The 20,337-nt window shown below is 52.9% G+C and overlaps 1 protein-coding gene across 4 annotated transcripts in view; it reads right to left on the bottom strand.

Annotated features, from left to right (window-relative positions):
• Positions 1-20,337, bottom strand: part of LOC132689734 (ATP-binding cassette sub-family A member 17-like) — a 75,911-nt gene that overhangs the window by 34,201 nt on the left and 21,373 nt on the right. For all 4 annotated transcript variants that reach the window (XM_078440232.2, XM_078440230.2, XM_078440229.2 and 1 more), the window contains 8 exons: positions 17,304-17,476; positions 16,545-16,688; positions 15,324-15,453; positions 12,221-12,375; positions 10,683-10,838; positions 10,365-10,575; positions 8,319-8,469; positions 2,813-2,911 (listed from right to left, as the gene is read on the bottom strand). In XM_078440232.2, the coding sequence (XP_078296358.2) occupies positions 2,813-2,911; positions 8,319-8,469; positions 10,365-10,575; positions 10,683-10,838; positions 12,221-12,375; positions 15,324-15,453; positions 16,545-16,688; positions 17,304-17,476 (1,219 nt within the window). The remainder of the gene's footprint in view (positions 1-2,812; positions 2,912-8,318; positions 8,470-10,364; positions 10,576-10,682; positions 10,839-12,220; positions 12,376-15,323; positions 15,454-16,544; positions 16,689-17,303; positions 17,477-20,337) is intronic.

A 20,337-nucleotide genomic window follows, 5' to 3' on the forward strand; every position in this document is an offset into this window, starting at 1 on the left:
ACCTCCCAGATAAAGGAGGCTGTGTAGAGTACCTGTGGATTGGAACGGTGCATGTTTCAGATGTCCATTGTCCCCAAATTGATATATACATTCAACCTACTACCGGTCATATTCCCAGCAGGTTAAAAAAAAAAGACTCTATGTTTTAGATGGTTTTAGGTTTACAGGAAAACTGAGCAGAAAGCACAGAGTTCCCATATGCTTCTTCTCTCCCCTGCTGCCGACTTTTCCGTACTGTTCACACCTTGCATTAGCGTGGTGTTTCTGCTGTAACCGATGAGCCAGCTTTCCAACAAGTTCTTTTTTTTTTTTAAATAGAAACTGACAAGTTTATTTTTAAATTTACATGTTAACCCAAACGACCTATAATGGCCAAAACCATCTTCAAAAAACAGAACCGGAGAAACTATCTACTACCTGACTTCAAGATGTCCTTTGTAAAGCTGCGGTAATCTCGACCGCGTGGGTCTGGCGTGGGGCAGAAGAGGGGGGCATAGAAATGGACATACGCAGTCAATTGATTTTTGGTGAAGGCATCCAAACAATTCGGCCTGGAAGGAAGTCTCTTCGCCAAGTGGTTCCGTCACGACTGGGTACCCACGTGCAAGAAAATAAACCTTGGGGCGCCTGGGTGGCTCAGTTGGTTAAGCGTCAAACTTCAGCTCGGGTCATGATCTCACAGTTCCTGAGTTCGAGCCCTGAGTCGGGCTCTGTGCTGACAGCATGCAGCCTGCTTGGGATTCTATCTCTCCTTCTCTCTCTGCCCCTCGCCTCCTCCCCCAAATAAATAAATGAACTGAAAAAAGAAAATGAACCTCAGCCTCTTGTCACACTGCACAGAAAAGTTAACACCGGGGGGTCACAGATCTAATGCAGAAGCTAAAATGGTAACGTTCCTAGAGGAGAGAGTAGCAGCATGACTCTGACCTACGGGTGGGCTCCGAAAACAGGAACAGGCAAGCCGCGGGCTGGGAAGAAAACGTACCCGACAGAGGACCTCTATCCAGAGCACATGAGAAGTCCAGGAACTCCGGAAGAAAACTGAGCCAGAGGCTTGGTGTTTACGCACCTTTCGGTACGTTTGTCATGCTTCAGTAAAAACGTAATTATTTAAGAGAACCCAGAGGAAGTGTCAAGCTGAGGATGGAAAACAGCTGAAGAGGGAAGAGCCACCCGGGTGATAAGTCGGAGGGTCTGAGCCAGCACGCGGCTCCGGGAGACCAGAGGGCCAGAGAGGGGGGAAGGAAGGGCAGACTCACCCAGCACACAGAATGAGAGGATCCCGCCTGTCCTATGGTGAGAGAAGAAACACCTGTCCTACGGTGAGGAGCAAGGCACCATGGGAGCGGGTGGTGGCCTCACACGTGGGAAGTCGTGAAACACGTTCCATCCGTGGCCAGAAGTCCATCAGATGTCAAGCGGGATAGTTAAACAGAAGACCGTACGGAGATACACCGTGGTTAGGTTGCATAACATCAGAAGCAGAGCGGCCCGATTTCCTTCAAAGGAACAAGGGTTAGACCCACAGCTCATATTCAGCCACAGGAGTAGAGTCTGCGAAATAGTATTTTCAGCACCGAAGGAAGATTACTTTCAATCTGGTGACAATATCCTTCAAAACGTAGAGAACTAAAATCATTTCCAGGGCCCCCAGGAAACCCCACACAAGTGTGTTTGGCACCCGCACAAAAGCGCTAAAGGGTGCTGTAAAGACTGTACTGTGGGCAGGACAGTTACCCGAGAAGAGGAAAGAGCACAGAGGCAGGTGTACGTGCACGTGAGTTTAAGTGACCATTGGCTTTCTCTACCAATAATACTGTCTTGCGGTGTTGAAAAAAAAGAGAGAATTAAAATACACGCTATATACAAGCTGGTGATGGTGGGATATGTGCGTGTCCCAAGGTCTTGGCGTTTTCCAGAAGCAGAGTAAAGATATTAATTCACTCTTGTGTGTCTCAATGTCTAGGCTGACCGCTACCATAATACAGTAAGAACGTATACTTTCCAACTAGTGTGGGGAAGGAAAATATAGAATCAGGAGAAATAACCCAAAAAGGGAGGAGAAGACTAGTGGGAAATATCAAATAAAATGATAGATATAAAATCGAACGTATCAGTCACAATACTTGCAAATAGCCTACACGGTCCAGTTAAAAGACAGATATTGCCAGACTGGATCAAGTCACACTGACCTGTTCCCATCGCCCCTCTCTGGCCTTCTTTGGTCTTCTGGGCAGCTTCCCTAGAGGGCCCCTTCACGGCCTTCCTAGAAGTAAGCCTGTGTCCTGCCTCGTGACAGTCAAACTGGACCAATCAGGGGCGCCTGAGTGGCTCAGTTGGTTAAGCGTCCGACTTTGGCTCAGGTTATGATCTCGCAGTTCTTGAGTTCGAGCCCTGTGTCTGGCTCTGGGCTGACAGCTCAGAGCCCGGAGCCTGCTTCAGATTGTGTGTGTGTGTGTGTGTGTGTGTGTGTGTGTGTGTGTGTGTCTCTCTGCCCCTCCCCAGCTTATGCTCTCTCTCTCTCTCTCTCTCTCCCTCAACAATAAATAAACATTAAAAAAAAAAAAAAATCAGACCAATAGGCCAACTCCAGAGCCGCATAAACCAGCTGAGTCAATTATAGTCAACGACATCCCACATGATACGCCACTCCTAGAAAAGTGGTATTGCGTTCAGCGCTTTCTCTGTTAAGCCGCACCCCTATCGCTGGAAGTCCTCGTCAGAGGCTGGGAGGCCGCCCAGCACGGGCGCTCCGAGGAGGAGCCGGGCTCCGGTCCACGGGTAGATGCGTGACAGTTTCACCCTTGCTTACCGAATGAAGACCTCCTCCATGGTGGTGACCGAGGCCCCGAAGCTGGCGATCCCCAGCTCCACCTGCCTCTGTTCCAACTCGGTAAATAGAGATGCAAACCTAGAAGGGAAGAGAGGTTTTATTCCTCACAGGTGCGAGGGGACCCCCCCACCCCCGCCCCACCATCACCGTCACCCTGAGCTTTCCGCAGGGCAAAGAGCGGGGGCTGTAGAGTCGAGATGGACCTTGTTCAAATCTCAACTTGGTCACCCTCTAGCTTCAGGACTCTGAACTTGAACCGGTGAGGGTGAGGGTGACAGCATTTACTCCAGAATGTTTCTGTGAGGGTAAATCGCACACACACCTCGCACGTTGTGCGAATATCATTCCATCTCTTTCCTACTCTTTTTGGAGTGCTGACTAAGGGCCAGTGGCCGTTCCAAGCCCTTTTCCACCTATGAACTCCGTCAATTGTCTCCACAGCTCTTTGAAGACAGTGCTGAGGTTAAGTGACTTCCCCAAGACCACACAGCGGAGACAGGACACAAACCCAGGCCGTTCTCTCCAAAGACAGGGAGTGCTCTTTTTTGTTTTTGTTTTCCTACTGTTATGGTAAATGAGGAAAGGAGCTAATTCTTAACAACCTGCTGATCTCAAACCCTTCCTTATGCATGCATGAATGGATCGTGGCTTTTTGTGTGATATTAAGAAACCCACAATCTCCTATCTGCTCCCTCACAGCCCAGTGTCCAGGCCAGCAAAGTGCCTGTAAGAAACCCCGCTCGCATGCCCGATGCCCTCATGAGGCTGCACGGCGTTCTCGTCCGCCCCCAAGGGCGGCAGGTGCGTTAAGAGCTTGCACAGTGCACTGACTGTGGCTGGGTCTATGTGCGGACTCTGCCGCTGCCTGGCTGTGTGACTCTAGGCTAGCTCTTTCACGTCCCGAGTCTCTCCTCATCTGTAGGGTAGAGACTACCTCATGCACCAAGTCGTAAAGAGCACAGTGAACGTAAGAACACCTTGCAGAGCAGCCGGCCTGTGCTGTGTGTTCAGTGTCCGTTTTCTGAAATTGTGCTCATCGATTGCTACTGTCTTGCGACAAGGTCAGTATGTCCCTTCTGAAAAATTGGAGCAAAATTTGCACGTAGTGAGATGCCTTGTTCTCGTGTCAGTCAAGAGGTGATGTTACTTTTTTTGAAAACATTTTTAATGTTTATCTTCAAGAGAGAGACAGAATGTGAGTGGGGGAGGGGCAGAGAGAGAGGGAGACACAGAACCTGAAGCAGATTCCAGGCTCTAAGCTGCTAGTGCAGAGCCCGATGTGGGGCTCAAACTCACGAACTGTGAGATCATGACCTGAGCTGAAGTCGGACCCCCAACCGACTGAGCCACCCGGGTGCCCCAGGACGTGGGCCTTTCCGTCACCCTACACAGTGCTCCTGCTGCCCCCTCCAGAAGGTTCCGTCTCCTCCCCGCAGATGACCAGTGTCTCTATTTCCACCACCAGAGGTTCCCCATACCCGGTCTTTGTCTTCACATAAGTGGAATCTTCGTCTACTTTGGGTCTGGTTTCCTCTATGCAACTTGTTTCTGAGGTTCGACCGTGTGGTTTGCGTGCATTGCTAGTGTATTATTGTTCATTGTGTGTCTCTGTGGGTGAGTGTTCACCAAAAGCAATATGCCCCAGTGTGAGTGCTGGTTCTCCTGCTGACCGACATTTGGGTGGAAGTGATGGGGGTCGGGTCAGAGGAAGCCCACGGGCTCTGCCGTGGTTTCTCGGAGCCCTGGGCCGCCGTGCCCGGGAGGATCGCGTCCATGTGCTGCCCACCGGTCCTAGCTGGAAGGCTTTCCGGGAATCCCCGCTGAGGCCCCAGACCTGGGTGCGAAGCCGTCCTGGGATCCCCAGGTAGGTCCATTCGCCGGCTCGTAATTTTGCTAAAGACTTTGTGTTCGTGTTCGTGTGCCAGAGTTTTGCTATTGGAGACTCATGCCCTTAAACGGGTTGGGAGCTGCTCCCTTCTCTCTCTCTCTCTCTTTTTTTAAAATTTCCTCGGCGTTTGATGGGACCTGGCATTTTCTTTTCGGGAACGTTTGTCATTGCAAATTTGATCTCATCGGTAGATGCACGGTGATTCGTCCTCGTCTTTCCCACCTGGTGTCAGTTTTGGCGGATTGTGTTTTTCAAGGAATCAGCCTGTTGTATCCAAATCCAATTTGTCTGTGGTCTTTTCTCCATGTCCCATCCTGACTGTGCAGTCGGTGTGCGGAATGGTCTGTTCATTCCTGTGGCTGGTTCTTGTCTTTTCTTCTTTTTTTCTTTAATGGCTTTGGCAGAGGCTTGTCACTTTTATTAATATTTTTAATAAACAATGGCGATTTTAGATTTCTCGATTTTTTCTTTTGCTTATTTCATCATTTGCTCTCCTCGTATTTATTATTTCTTTCCTTCTCTGTATTCTGAGCTTTCTCTCTCTCTCTCTCTCTCTTTCTTCCTTTTTTAGAGAGAGAGAGTGGAGGAGGAGCAGAGAAACAGAGAGAGAGAGAATCTTAAGCAGATTCTTAAGTGCTGAGCATGTGCTGAGCATGGAGCCAGATGTGGGGCTCGATATCACAACCGTGGGATCATAACCTGAGCCAAAATCAAGAGTCAGATGCTTAACTGAGCCACCCAAGCACCCCCCCAATCATTACTAATTCCTCTTTGACCCATAAGCTGTTCAGAAGTGTGGTGTTGCATTTCCAAATATTTGTGGATTTTCTAGGTATCGTTTTGTAATCAAGTGCTAATTTAACTCCGCCGCTTGTGTTTTGAGGAGGCTGGGTCATGACTGAGGGCCTACGTGTGAGACAGGGATGCCAGGAAGACGGCAGAGTGGGCGGGACCCGGAATGTGCCCCTCCCCTGGCACGGCGTCGGCGCTGGCAGAATCTGTCTGATGTGCGTGCCACTGGAAGCTGTAGTCAGAGCCGTCAGGCAAGAAAAAGAAGTAAAAAGCATCCAAACTGGAGAGGAAGAAGCACAATTATCTGTTTGCAGATGACATGATCTTATATGTAGAAAACTCTAAGATGCTACAAAGAAGCTGTTAGAACTAATAAGCGAATCCAGCAAAGCAGCAGGAGACAAAGTCACCGCGCAAAAATCCATTGCATTTCTAAATACAATGAACAGATCTGAAAAGGAAATTATAAAAATAACCCCATTTCCTATAGCATCAAAAAAAAATTCTTAGGAATCAGCGTAATCAAGGAAGTCAAAGACTTTTACGATGAAAACTATAAAACGTTGCTGAAGGAAATGAAAGAAGTTGTAAATACATGGAAACACAGCCCCTGTTTATGGACTGGAAGACTTAATTTTGTTAAAATGTCAATACCAGCTGGAGAAATCTGCAGATCCAGTGCAGCCCCTACCAAAAAAGCAGTGATGTTGTTTGCAGACGTAGAAAATGCCATCCTCAAATTCATATGGAATCTCAAAGGACCCTGAATACCAAAACAATCTCAAAGGAGAACAAAACTGGAGGACTCACACTCCCTGGCCATCTAAGAAGCGACAGCAATCCAAGCAGGGCAATATTGGCACAAAGGCAGACGGACGCATAGTTGGAAAAGAACAGAGAGCCTAGAAATAAGTCCTCGCATTTATGGTCAAATGGTTTTCGACGAAGTTGCCAAGACCATTCAGTGAGGGGGAAAGGACAGTCTTTTCAACAGGCGGGGCTGGGAAAACTGGACATCCCCACGCAACAGCATGACATGGGACCCTACATAACACCACATACAAAAACTAACTCAAAATAGATCGAGGACCTAAATGTAAGACCTAAAATCGACTCTCAGGAGGAAACATGGGACAGAGCTTCATGAAATGGGATCTGGCGGCAACTTCTTGGATGTGACACCAAGGGCATGGTAACACAAGAAAAAAATGAGCAAATCAGATGTCATGAAAATTAAAAAACAACAACTGTGCAGCAAGAAACACTATCATCAGAGTAAAAAGGCAGCCCAGCGGGTTCGATCCCCACGTCGGGCTGTCTGCTGTCAGAGAAGAGCCTGCTTCAGATCCTCTGTCCTTCTCTCTCTCTGCCCCTCCCCTGCTCACACTCTGTCTCTCAAAAATAAATAAAACATTTAAAATAAAAAGACAATGCACTGGATGGAAGAGAATATTGCAAATGCTATATCTAATCAAGGATTAATATCCAGAATATATAGAAAATTCCTACTACTCAACGCAAAGAACAACTCAATTCAAAAATGGGCAACAGGGGGCACCTGGCTCAGGTAGAAGAGCACGCAACTCTCGATCTCTGGGTCGTGAGTTCGAGCCCCATGCTGGGTGTAGACATTACTGAATAAATAAAAGTTTTTTTTTAAATGGGCAATAGACATTGCTTCAAAGAAGACCTATGAAAGGCGAGGAAATATACACCAAAGAATGGGAAGCAGGGTCGTGAATGGATACTCGTACACCCATGTTCATGGCAGTATTATTCACAATAGCCAACATGTGGCAGCAACCCACATGTCCGCTATGGATAAAGAACGTGGTGTGTGTGTGTGTGTGTGTGTGTGTGTGTGTGTGTGTGTGTAAGGGAAAAGTATTCAGCCTTAGGGAGGAGGAAAATTCTGCAAGATGCCACAACATTGAACCTTGAGGACACTGTGCTTAGTGATCTAAGCCAGTCACGAAAGGACAGATCCAAAAGCCAATGGGAAAGTGCATGCTGGCACTCATAAGAGGCAGTGAGAGCAGTCCAGATCTTAGAGACAGAAAGTATATAACGGTGGGGGCCAGGGGCTGGGGAGGGGGCGGTGGGGAGTTCGGGTGCTCCTGGAAGTGACCCGGTGGAGACAGGAGTTGATGGTGTGGATGGGCGGGGTGAGTCAAGCAGGTGTGTTCCTGAGAACGCAAGGTGGGCAGACCCGCAGCTGGGGCTGAAGGGTGAGCCTTCAGCAGGAAGGGGACATGTTCTGGGCTGTTAAGAGATGGAAGGAAGAAAGGAGCGAGTGTGGGCTTGTGTGGGAGTGAGACGGAGTTCTTGTTTGCTGGCTCTCGACTTCATAGTGAAGTAGGAGGTAAGATTCCTACTTGAGAACAACATGATGCAGAGGATGGGGTGTTGGGGGGGTGCTGGGAACCTATCCGGGGTCTGAAATAATTAAAGAAAATCAGGTCAAACCTCCATCTGAGCTCAGTCACCCAATAAAAGGGCCCCTGTAAAGCCATATTTAAGAATTTGACTTTAACCTGAAGGCTTCTGGGAGCCATCGAAGGCTTTAAAGGATGGAGGTGACATGATCAGAGCCCCATATTTTCAAGTGTGCTTAGGCTGGAGTGTGCTCTCTCTCCAGGAGATACCAAAGGCCTGGGGGTCCAGACCCTCACAGAACAGAGAGCTCTTGCTGAGGACAGAGACGGGGGATGGCTCTGGACACTCCGTGCACGCACGCAGGCACTCCCGTGCACGCACACGGGCCCGTGCACACACACAGGTACTCCTGCCCCCTGGGGTCCGCACCTGGGCATTCTCTTTTTAGGAAGAATAAACGTTAATTCTTCTCCAATGCTGGACTGCAAAACCGCATTGGGTATGTGGTGATAAATCAGATGGGCAATCTTCTCTGTGCTACAGTGAGGTTTCTTCACTAAAGTCATGTAATATCCTGCACCTGAAACAACATTTCAAAGAGCCTGAAATAGGGGCGCCTGGGTGGCGCAGTCGGTTAAGCGTCCGACTTCAGCCAGGTCACGATCTCGCGGTCCGTGAGTTCGAGCCCCGCGTCGGGCTCTGGGCTGATGGCCCAGAGCCTGGAGCCTGTTTCCGATTCTGTGTCTCCCTCTCTCTGCCCCTCCCCCGTTCATGCTCTGTCTGTCTCTCTCTGTCCCAAAAATAAATAAAAAACGTTCAAAGAGCCTGAAATAATCTTACTCTTTGTAGCTGCACTTACTTTTTCTGTAGCTCAGAAGGGGCGGCTCCTTGGGAACGTGGAGCTGGAGGGCCCCGTGGGGTGGAATTGTTTTCACACAACGAACTGGCCTCTGAAGGCCGGTGTTCTGGAGGGTCTGGCCTTCTCCTCCGTGACCGGAGGTGGTAATGACGGACTTAGCGATGCTGGCCGACGTGGCAGAGGGCCGTATGGAGGGCAGCTGACTTGGCAGAGGCCTTGCACATCAACGTGAAGAACAAGGCTACCTCTGTAATAATCACATCATGCTTTTGGCGTTTTGAACGTCCTTTCTGACACTAGTAACACTTGTTAGCGTGATGCTGGCGATGGGGCCACTCAACAAACATTTCTCAAGCCCTTGCGATGAGACAGGCACTGTTCTAGGTACTAGTCAGGAGTTCTTGCTCTCATGGGCCTTCATTAAAGGAGTGTGAGACAGACAATAAGATACACAGGGAAAATGTATAGAGTATTAGTGACATGAGCCATGTGTCAAGAAAGACAGACATGGGACGGGGTGTGGAGGGTTGGGGAATGTGATTTAAAAAATTTTTTTTGTGTTTATTTTTGAGAGGGACAGAGCATGAATAGGGGAGGGGCAGAGAGGAGAGACACAGAATCCGAAGCAGGCTCCAGGTTCTGTGCTCACAGCTCAGAGCCTGACACGGGGCTCGAACTCATGAACTGTGAGATCATGTCCTGAGCCGAAGTCAGACGCTCAACTGACTGAGCCACCCAGGTGCCCCTAGGGAGTATGATTTTAAACAGGGCACACCCGGCCAAGCACGGCCCGTGGGCCACCCCTAGGACTCTGGCTTTTGCTCTCGGTGGGAGGGGAGGTCACTGCAGGGCTGAGCCGAAGAGTGACAGGCTCATTCTGACAACAGGGCGGTGGTGGGGGGGGGGGGGGTTGGTTAGTGGTGGTAGTCAGCAGGCAGGTGTGACAATCCAGGCCAGGAGACGATGGAAGCCAGTCCAAGGTGCTAGACGGGCATGGAGGTGAGGGGGGAAGGGAAGGCCCCCAGGGTTTGGGAACAGATGGGATATGGGCTCTGACAGACGGAGGGGTCAGTGAGCCTGCAAGGTTTTGGCCCAGATCCTAGAGGACATCTTCTGCCTGTGCTGTGGGCAGCGGCTGTGGTGGCAGAGTGCGGGAGCCCGGGGCTGCGCAGGGTTTGGACAAGCCTGCCGGAGCTGGGCAGCGTCCACGCACGGGGAGCTCAGGAAGGGGTCCGGGCTGGAGAGAGGATGACCGCAGGCCGGATGAGGTCACCCGGTCAGGGGGCAGAGGAAGGATGGGGGCGGCAGTGACACAGGAGGCCGTGGGGTCCAGGAAAACAAGGGAGCCACTTGTAGAAACACCCCACACCTGTACAGGTGCTTCGCACACGCTGCCTCAGTCCTTGAGGAGCACGGTCCCTGAGTGTCCGCTTGTCACATCGGGAAAGGACGGTGGAAGAAGGATAAAACCCCTGGCCGCGTGGGTGGAGAGGCCGTGAACCCACAGAACGGAACTCAGACATCAGTGTCCTGCCTCCAGATCTGAGTCTGCTCCCCCGCCCCCTCCTCCCGTCCCGGCCCCGGCCCGGCCGCGGGGCCCCGCCCACCCCGCTCACCGTACTTCTGCTTGAGGAACAGCGAGGACCCGCAGCACTGAAGCTCCCCCTTGGCCATGATGGCCACGCGGTCCCCCAGCAGGTCGGCCTCGTCCATGAAGTGCGTGGTGAGCAGCACGGTGCGCTGGCTCTTGTGCTGCTGCAGCAGGTCCCAGATGGCCCTCCTGGAGACGGCGTCCATGCCCGAGGTGGGCTCGTCCAGCATCAGCACCTGCGGGCCGGGCCGAGGAGCCGGTGGCGGGGTGGCGCGGTGGCGGCGGCTCCCCGCGGCCGCCCGCCGTGCTGGGCGCCCCGCCCCGGGGCCTCCCGCCCGCCTACCTTGGAGCCCGCGATGAGGGCGATGCCGATGGACAGCTTGCGCCTCAGGCCCCCGCTCAGGCACCTGCTCAGGGAGTCCCGCTTGTCCTCCAGGCTGAGGGCGTGCAGCATCCGCTGGACCTCTTCGGGGCACTTGAGGCGGGACAGGCCCTTCAGCTGAGACAGCGGGGGGCAGGGACGTCGGGCAGGGGCTCCCGGCCTTGGCGCCCCCTCCTTCCCTCCGTGCGTTGCGCCGTGTGCCCTGACTTCCCTCCACGCCGCCCTGGTAGAGGCCCAGCTGTCCCGCAGGCATTTTGCTACTACCTGCATAAACTGCACCCCAGAAACTTACTACCTCTGTGGAAAGGGATGGGCACAAGGCTCTTGGGGTTTGAATCATGTGAATATGAGTCTCATCAGTACCAAGCACAGCAGCGTATGAAGGAAAGGATTATACCTCCTGACCAAGTGGGAGCCACCCCCCGGGATCCAGGGGACGTTCCACAGATGAGAAATCTAAGTGTTGCGAAGGCAAGAGTTTGGCTGGCTTTTCACCCAGTCAGTGGGAGGGGCCTCTACACCCTTGGAGGGATGCGGGTGTCGTTATTCAGGGCTGTACCCTTGGGCCACACCTTAGTTTATGCTAACGAGCTGACTCAGGACCGGCAGGCGTAGCTGGCCTGCCTAAGCTGCAGACTGAGTTCAGTCACCTGCTGCATGATTCCATCACTCAGGCCTATGTGATGAATCCCACCATAAAAACTGGACACTTGGGGCCGCCCGGGGGGCTCAGTCGGTTAAGCGTCCGACTTCGGCTCAGGCCATGATCTATCTCTCAGCTCTTGAGTTCGAGCCCGAGTCGGGCTCTGTGCTGACTGCTCGGAGCCTGGAGCCTGCTTCGGATTCTGTGTCTCCCTCGCTCTCTGCCCCTCCCCCACTCACGCTCTGTCTCTCTCTCTCAAAAATAAATGAAAATATTTTTTTTTATTAAAAATTTTTTTTAACGTTTATTTATTTTTGAGACAGAGCATGAATGGGGGAGGGTCACAGAGAGAGGGAGACACAGAATCTGAAACAGGCTCCAGGCTCTGAGCTGTCAGCACAGAGCCCGACGCGGGGCTCGAACTCACGGACCGCGAGATCATGACCTGAGCCGAAGTCGGACGCTTAACCGACCGAGCCACCCAGGCGCCCCGAAAATATTTTTTAAAAAATAGAAAAAAAACCCAAAAACTGGACACTGGAAGGTTAAGTGAGCTGCCCTCCTGCACAGCGACGTGCCAGCAGGGTATGTGTCCCGAGGACACGGAAGCTTCGCACGTGGGACTCACCCAGACCTCACCCTGTGTGTATGTCTCTTCGTTCAGCTGGTCCCGACTTGTATCCTTTATAATCACCCTGCCCTAATGATAACCCTTGCCTCTCCTCCTCCCCGAATGGTTGGGGAACAGTGTCCAAAAGAGGTTTTAGGACCCTCTGAGGTTGGGGTCAGGGAGCCACAGCCTGTCTTCCCACCACCAGGACGCAGAGGAGCCACGGCCTGTCGCGCACAGACTCACCTGAGCATAGAAAGAGAGATGCTCCGCTACGGTGAGGTCATCAAATAGGATGTCGTGTTGGGGGCACCAGCCCATGCTCTTCCGGATCTCCGCCATATTGTGTGAAATTTCATATCCATTGATATACACACACCCACTTGAAGGGGGAATAAGACCTAGGAGCAAGGAGAAGACATATCCCAAGGTCACCTGCAGTCAGAGCACGCGACAGAGCAAGGGCGTAAGGACACTCTCTGTTTGTTGGCGTGCAGGCCGCCTCTCCCTTGTCACGATTGGGAACATCCGAGGCGTAGATGATCTGTGACAGTGAGTGAGGATGTGTGGGGGCAGCGGAGGCAGGAGACCTCCTTCCTACGTCTGAGGAGCGCCAGCCTGCCTCGGTGAAGAAGACACACGGGTGCGCGTCATGCTTACACTGAGATGAGCCTTAAGAGCTACTGTGGAAACGTGGTTCAGAACGATGGTGTTTGGGTTGTGTAACAGGTTTGAGCTGAGACCCGTGACTGATTCCGTGTAAATTCCCAGTAAGCCCCAGGGAGCACGCGAATGATCGCACCCCCTGCCTGGTGCATGTGGGGATGTGTATACGGCCCATCTGTGTACTGTCTTTATTATCAGTTTCTTTAAAAACATTTTTTTAATGTTTATTTATTTTTGAGAGAGAGACAGAGAGCACAAGTGGGGTAGGGGCAGAGAGAGAGGGAGACACGGAATCTGAAGAAGGCTCCGGGCTCTGAGCTGTCAGCACAGAGCCTGACTCGGGGCTTGAACTCACAAGCCTTGAGATCAGGACCTGAGCCGAAGTCGGACGCTCAACTGGCTGAGCCACCCAGGCACCCCCTATTCTCATTTTCTTATTTTAAGTTGTATTTTTTCAGACTGAAAAAGGCCATAGATGTCTATTGCAACAGGGTTAAAGGAAGAAGGACAAAGCAGACGAAGGTTATGCACATCCCAACCTGTAAACAGGACCGCTGTTAACATTGTTTTGCATACTTTCGGCTGTGTTCTTACCTTCTTATGCGTACGCTGTCCCACGTGCTAAGTTTCTAGCAAAACTGGGAAATATAAATTCTGGTTCTTTTAACTGGCCTTTTCACAAAACAGTCTACTGAGGCCATTTCTCCACGTCAACGAGATCTATATAATTTGCGAAGGCTAACAGGATTTCATTGTTATGAATATACGCCGCGTATTTATTCACGCCATGCTAGTAGGTATTTAGGTATTTAGTTTGCAGTGTTTCGTGAATACGAACATGGATCTCAACTCTGCCTTCCTCCCCATACACTTTCTGACTCCAAACCAATGTCAGTAGATTCGGTGGCCAAGAGGGGACAAGACTTTCAGGTTCTTGATACTTCCTGCCAAATTACCCACTGGTGGAGTTTTGGGATCTTTCATTTTGCCTGTGGACGATAAAGCATCGGTGACTGTTTGCGGCTGGGGGATGGGGAGGAAAACCAGTGATGCTTTCCACGTTAAATACGTAAGTCTTTTTATGTAGAATTACAATACTAGAATAGCTCCTAGAATTTTTTTTTCAAAACCCACATAGCTTTCCTGGGTGGAGGAATGGGGTTTCAGATACAGAACAGGCCTGTGCCAACTTTGGGGCCTCCATGCAGAGAAGCCCTTCAATGTTCAGTGTCCTGGGCCATCAGCCAGGCTTTCCCTTCCCGGCTTAGCATCTTCAGGGCTATTCAGTCTCGCTCGGTGTCTTTCAGCGGTGCCACTTTCTCCAGGGCCGCGTTGGCCTTTTTTTCTGTGCCGTGTCACTGCCGGTAGAAATCCGTGGCTCATCTCTGAGAGGTCATTCGTGGTCCGCATTGTGGCAGGACTTGCAATTACGTTCATTCATTCATTCATTCATTCGTTGAAAAGTATTTACTGCGTGGCTGTTCTTTGCCAAGCCCTGATCCAAGCACCACTGGCCAGAGGGAAACAGAACAGATTCTCTGGAGAGAGGGATGGGGAGACAGAGGTAGCACACATATACAGAAACCACTGCTGAGAACAGCAGAGAGGGAAGCACCCGGGAAGAGTGTGTGTGTCTGTGTGTGTGTATGGGGCAGGCGGCGGGGGAAACGGTTTACGTCTTTGTCTTTGAACAACACTAGGACCTTAGTCGTGTGGCCTGGGGGTCTAGCTGGGTCACCCTGCAGGCACTGAGGACCTCAAGTCCATACAGGAGGAGAGGCCTCTGGCATCAGCAATGCCTGCATCTGACAAGGACCCCCGTCTAGAGACAGTACTGCCCCCCCGTCCAGGAAACCTGCCGGCCTCAGTCCCCTGTCCTGACCCCCACAGAGCCTGTCCAGTGAGCGTCTGTGGGGCTGAGCCTCAGATCTTAAAATCCTGATGCCGGGGAGGGGGCGCGGAGGGGGAGTGGCTGACGGAACCTCAGACCAAGTTTCCCCTTTGCTGCTCGTCAGAATCTTCCAGAGAAGGTGCTCAGCAGCCTGAGAGGGGAACCGAGGCAGCCTGCCTCTGAGATGCTGATAGTTTCTCTGGCAGGGTGGATGTCTGTGACTGCTTGGCTCTCAGAGCTCCTTGAAGCTCAGAAATGTGTCTCGTTGGTTTTGTACAGAACTTTACACAGGTTAAGGCTCCAAGAAATACATATTTGCAGAATGAACAAGTTCTCAAACATCGCAGCCTATTGTTTTAGCTGACAGAATGTGAAATAACTATTTAGGCATCAAAATGATTGTGAAACTGAAGTAATTGTAGAATAATTCTCCAGGTCTCATCCTAACTGAGCCACCCTCCCCCCCCCCCCCCCAATCAGAAGCAAATGGATGGATTTCATGGTTAGGAGATTAGTGGTGCCTCCCTGTACCAGAAGGTTCTATGTGGGAAGACACACATAGGGCAGGGCTCACAGCTCCTGGATAGCGTGTGAGATCAGAGTCTGCAGGCTGAAAGAGCCAAAGATTTCCTTTTCCTGCTACAAGGTCACGTGAACAGCCAGACAGGATACAGATGGCATAAAAACAAACAGCAAATGCTTCGTATGAAGACGTCAGTGAGATCTAATGAGGGGAGGTGGAACAGAATTCGGGGTCTGTTCTTCCTCGAGGGGCTGGCCCCGCACAGGTACCTGTGAGCACGTAGCACGTGGTGGTTTTGCCGGCTCCGTTGTGTCCCAGGAGAGCAGTGATCTGCCCTTGGTACAGATTCAGGGTCAGGTCTTTGACTGCTACATGTTTATTCTTTCCTGTGTGATAGACCTGCGGAAAATTCAACGTGTGACTGACCGTGGAGCACGTGCACACGCGTGGCGTTTGTGACGAACCTGTGACCCACCCCAAGTTCCCCTGCCAGCCCATCGGTGGGAATCCAAGTGGAAATCTAGAAGGGAGCCCTCTTTTCAGGGTTTAGCTGACCGGGGTGGGGGGAGGGGGGGCTGGTGAGGAGCCTGACGGGGGTGGGGCGCAGTCCCGGGGGTTCTCCCTGGTACCCGAGCCACGGAGGCCAGAGCTCGAGGACGAGGGGCTCAGAGCTTGGCAGGGAGATTTCTCCCTGCTTCTAGAACCACACCTTTCCCCGCATTACCTGGCTAAGCCCCCTCAGAAATCATGCCAGAACCGTGTGGCTGCAGACAGCCTGTTGTGTGAGCACAAAGGGAATCCCTGCTCGTGGGAGCGGCAGGCATGCCTGGAGGGAGCTGGAGCCACCCCGTCCCAGGCTACGATGTGATGCCTCCTCCCCCTCCAGCTCCCACAGGCAGAGGAAGGCGGGGAGCGTGACAAGGCTGCCTTGTCAGTACAAGGAAACCGCCTCTCCTCGGGACTCATCGCATTTGAAGGACAGAAGGGGCCAAAGGAGGAAATGTGGGACATCCCCGGCATGGGGCTTGTGTCCAGGCATCCCGTCGCGGCACTGCCTAGTCACGCGGGGCTCTGCGTGCAGGAAGGGCTCAGCCAACGCTGGTGACAGGGAAGCACGCCCCAGCTGGGAGCGGGCCCTGAGAGCTGGGGCTCCGCGTGGCTGGGTGTGTGAACCGTGGAGGATGGAAGTCAGCCAGCCAGTGGCTGAGTCCCCGGGTGTCCCCGGTGTCTCCGGGCAGGGGCGCTGGCAAGGCGGGGGTGAGGGGGGCGGGTTATTTCAAGAGAGACCATCCAGACCCTCCACCCTCCTCCACTTAACTGCACCCCAGGAGACAGGGCACTTTACGTCAGGTTCCTCTTTTGAGGACGGCGTTCCAGGAGGAAACGAAACCTCGGTCAGGAAATTGTGCCTCGTAACCCCCATTAACGGTAAAACAGAAGCCTCTGCGCCCGTTTCTTCGGTTCTCGGAAGGAGGTTTGTGAGCCGATACCTTGTAGAGATGCTGGATTTCAATCCCTTTCTTCAAACTGGTAGGCTCTTCCTGAATCAACTGGCTCTTTGGAGAGTTGTCCGGATCCGCCACGTGGAGCACCGACCGCGTGAGGGCCACGGGCTGTCCACGCCAGTGGGATGGCTAGACAGAAAGGCAGCCGACATTAGCACGTGCGGGTGAGTCCACTGTCTGCTTTGGGAAGATGAATATTTTGGTAAACCAAATTCTCCACATCCCCCCCCCCCCCCCAGCTCCCAAGTTTCCTGGTCCCAAATATTCAGCGGTGCCCGGAGACGTCGAGCAGCTTGCTCGTGGACCCACTACCGACAAGCTGCTTTCTAGCCCGCAATTCGTGGTCCTGAGGACGGACGGAGTGAGCGACGGGGACGCGCCCGCCCAGGCTCGCGGCGTGCCGGGAAGCTCCCTGTGGCCGAGGCCTGGAGAAGTACCCGGTGGGTGCTTGTCCACACTCTGGGAAGGGCCAGCAGGGCGGCCGCGCAGAGGTCCAGAGTGAGTGCCCGTGCACGTCAGACAGGGTCACCCCCTTCACAACGGGGCCGCTGGCGGGGCGTTAATCGTGCTCCCCTGGTGACCGCAAACTGATAGGTTCCCGGGGTGAATCCGGCTTAGAGGACCCAGCTTAGGTGTCCTGGGGTTTGGGATTTCATGGGGGACACCGCCACGACGGGCGAGGGTATCGGGGGGAGGCCGTGGACGGTCTGCGTCGGTGTGCAGAGCGGCGGCGCCCGCACTCACCATGACGAAGAAGTACCAGGGCTTGGGCACGCCATGCTCGCCCGGGAGGACGGCCTCCACGTACCCGGCCACCGCGCCGTACAAGACGGAGTCCAACAGAAGCATCAGCAGCACCTGGCAGAAGTTAAACTCCCCGCTGAAGCCGCCCACGTTCTTCCACTGCAGGCCTGTGCCTGCCCGGAGAAAGGGCCGCAGTCAGCACCCGGACGGCAGGACGTCCCGCTCCCGCCGCCCGCAGGCCTGCAGAGTTGATGTCTGGGGCGCTAGGGGACGAACGCAAGGCACGGGAGGGGGGAAAGCTAGAGCTGTGAGTGTCTCCCACACGACAAAACATTTTCAGTATTACCAGAAGGCGGTAGTGTTTTCACTGGCACCGAATAGGGACGTGGTCACCCAAGACGCCTCCCCACTTGTGCACCTGTTACCCGCCTTGTCCGCCGGGCTAATTCTCACCTGAAGTGAGGGTTGCCCAGGGGTCTCCTTACCCTGCACCCCTCCCCCATCCGGGTTATGTGCCCATCCCCCCGGCACCCTGAGCTAGCTGCGATCGGAGAGGGTAGGGCTCTGTGCTGTGAACCTGCCCGAGTTACTGTTCACCCATCACTGTATCTGCAGCGTCTGCCCCGGGGCCTCGCGTGCTGTGGGCGATCACACATCCCTGTTCCACAAATACAGGAAGGTACCGAGGAGTTGGCTTGGGACCAGGTCCTGGGCGCGTAGGGAGGAAAGTAGCCTGTGTGGCGCCCAGTGTCTAATCTGGGTGCAAGTGGCTGAGGCTTCTCATTGAAAGCGTCCGAGATACTGAGTGTCCGCCAGCAGGCTCGCGGTGGCGGGAACCAGCAACGCCGAGGGAGAGATTCGAGTGCGGGCAGGCGAGCATACAGACGGGCTAGATGGCTGCTCCTCAGGCTTCAAAGTGCTTGCTGAGCACCTGAGGTTCTGTTCCCATCCGGCGCGTCAGGGCCCCCCACGCCCCACCCCAGGAACCTGGGCTGAGCTGAGCTGCCGTGGGGAGAAGGGCCAGGTGGCCTCTGAGGCCCTTCCTGGGAGGCGATCCCGCGACTGGTCCGCACGAGAGCGTCGCCTTCCACTGCGCCTGACAATCAGATCTCGCAGGGCTCAGGGCGGATTCCAAGGCTGTGACACTGAGCCCACGTGGTTCTCGAGAGCAGGTGCGTCCTCGCGCAGCGCTAGTCCGCCCCGACGTCAGATCCACCCCCCTTTACGGTCATTTAGTTTGCATCTTGTTTAAGAAATCTTTCCCGCTTCGAGGATAGGAGTGTTCTCTTTTATATCATCATCGCCAAGAGCGTTACAGAGTTTTGACGCTGGAATTGACCCCTGTGGGTGCTGTGATTTGCGGGTCCGGTTTCAACTTCCCCAGAAGGTCCTCCCGTCCCTGCAGCACCATTTACTGACCCCCACTGCCGGGGGTCGGCGTCACTGCCGACCTTCACCCGTGCCTTTGGCTTTGGGTTTTCTGTTCTATCAGTCTTTTTGTCAGTCTTAATTATGATTGCTCTTTGAGAGATCATCATGTCCGGAAAAACAAGGTTTCCCATCTTGCTCTTCCTGAAGCGGTTTTGGCCATTCTTGCCTCTCTACTTTCATTTAAATTTGAGGGGGTGGCTGGGTGGCTTAGTCGGTTGAGCATCCAACTTCGGCTCGGGTCATGATCTCACAGTCCGTGAGTTCGAGCCGGGCATCGGGCTGTGTGCTGACAGCTCAGAGCCTGGAGGCTGCTTCCAATTCTGTGTCTCCCTCTCTCTGTGACCCTCCCCTGTTCATGCTCTGTCTCTCTCTGTCTCAAAAATAAATAAACATTTAAAAAAAATTTTTTTTAATTTGAGGGGGCGCCTGGGTGACTCAGTCGTTTGAGCGTCCGACTTTGGCTCAGGTCTAGAGTTTGGATCAGGTAGGGGTTAGCTGTGACTTCCTCCCACGATTTATCTAATTATATTCAGGAAGAAGGTGCGTGCGGGAGGGGTCTGCACCATGTCTGTTCCATCTAGAGTGTTCTGAACAGGGTGTGCCCGTCCTGCGCCCCAACTTCCAGCCCCCACGCCGTGGAGGTGGGCGTATGACCAAAGTCCTCTCTTCTTTTATGCCGCTTTTGGACTCAGCCAACCTTTCGTTACTCTTTTTTCTATTAAGTTTAAAAGTTACCCACTGCTTCTGGCCTGCTTGGCTCAGTAATGAATCACCAGGTCTGCTTTATGGTGCAAAGTCTAAACTTAATTATCTTTACTCTCCTTCCGGAAGGTATTTATTCCCTTTGGGTTCTGACATGATCCCCTCTAAAGCCCCTCCTATACACTTTAATTTTACCTGTTAAAAAAATTTTACCTGATAAAAAAATAAAGAATAAAAACCTAAGGGAGGGCGCCTGCATGGCTCAATCAGTTGAGCATCCGACTCTTGATTTCAGCTCAGGTCATGATCCCATGGTTGTGGGATCGAGCTCTCGAGCTCTGCGACAGGCTCTGAGCTGAGCCTGGAGCCTGCTTAAGGTTCTCTCTGCCCCTCTCCCCCACTTGCATGCACACGCTCTTTCTCTCTCTAAAAAAACCCAAAAAACAAAAACCTAGGGGCGCCCGGGTGGCTCAGTCGGTTAAGCGTCGGACTTCGACTCAGGTCACGATCTCACAGTTTGTGGGTTTGAGCCGGGCATCGGGCTGCGTGCCGACAGCTCAGAGCCCGGAGCCTGCTTCCGATTCTGTGTCTCCCCCTCTCCCTGCCCCTCCTCCGCTTGCGTGCACGCGCACACACTCTCTCTGTGTCAGAAATGAACAAACATTAAAAAATTAAAAAAAAATAAAACCTAAAGGAATCTCCGTTGCCGCTGCTGCCGCTGCTGCTGTTGTTGTTGTAGTTATTTTACACAACCCGTGTATGAAGCCACTGTCTTCAGGCCCCCACTGATGCTCTGTTGAAAAGCAATTTTTCTTTTTGCTCCCCAGGCCACTTTTAAGATTTTTCTCTTGCCATCTGCCGTGCTCCGTTGTACGCTGATGTGCCTAGTGTAGATTTCTTA

Source organism: Panthera onca, chromosome E3, assembly GCF_046562875.1.
Source record: "Panthera onca isolate mPanOnc1 chromosome E3, mPanOnc1 haplotype 2, whole genome shotgun sequence".
Taxonomy (NCBI): Eukaryota; Metazoa; Chordata; class Mammalia; order Carnivora; family Felidae; genus Panthera; species Panthera onca.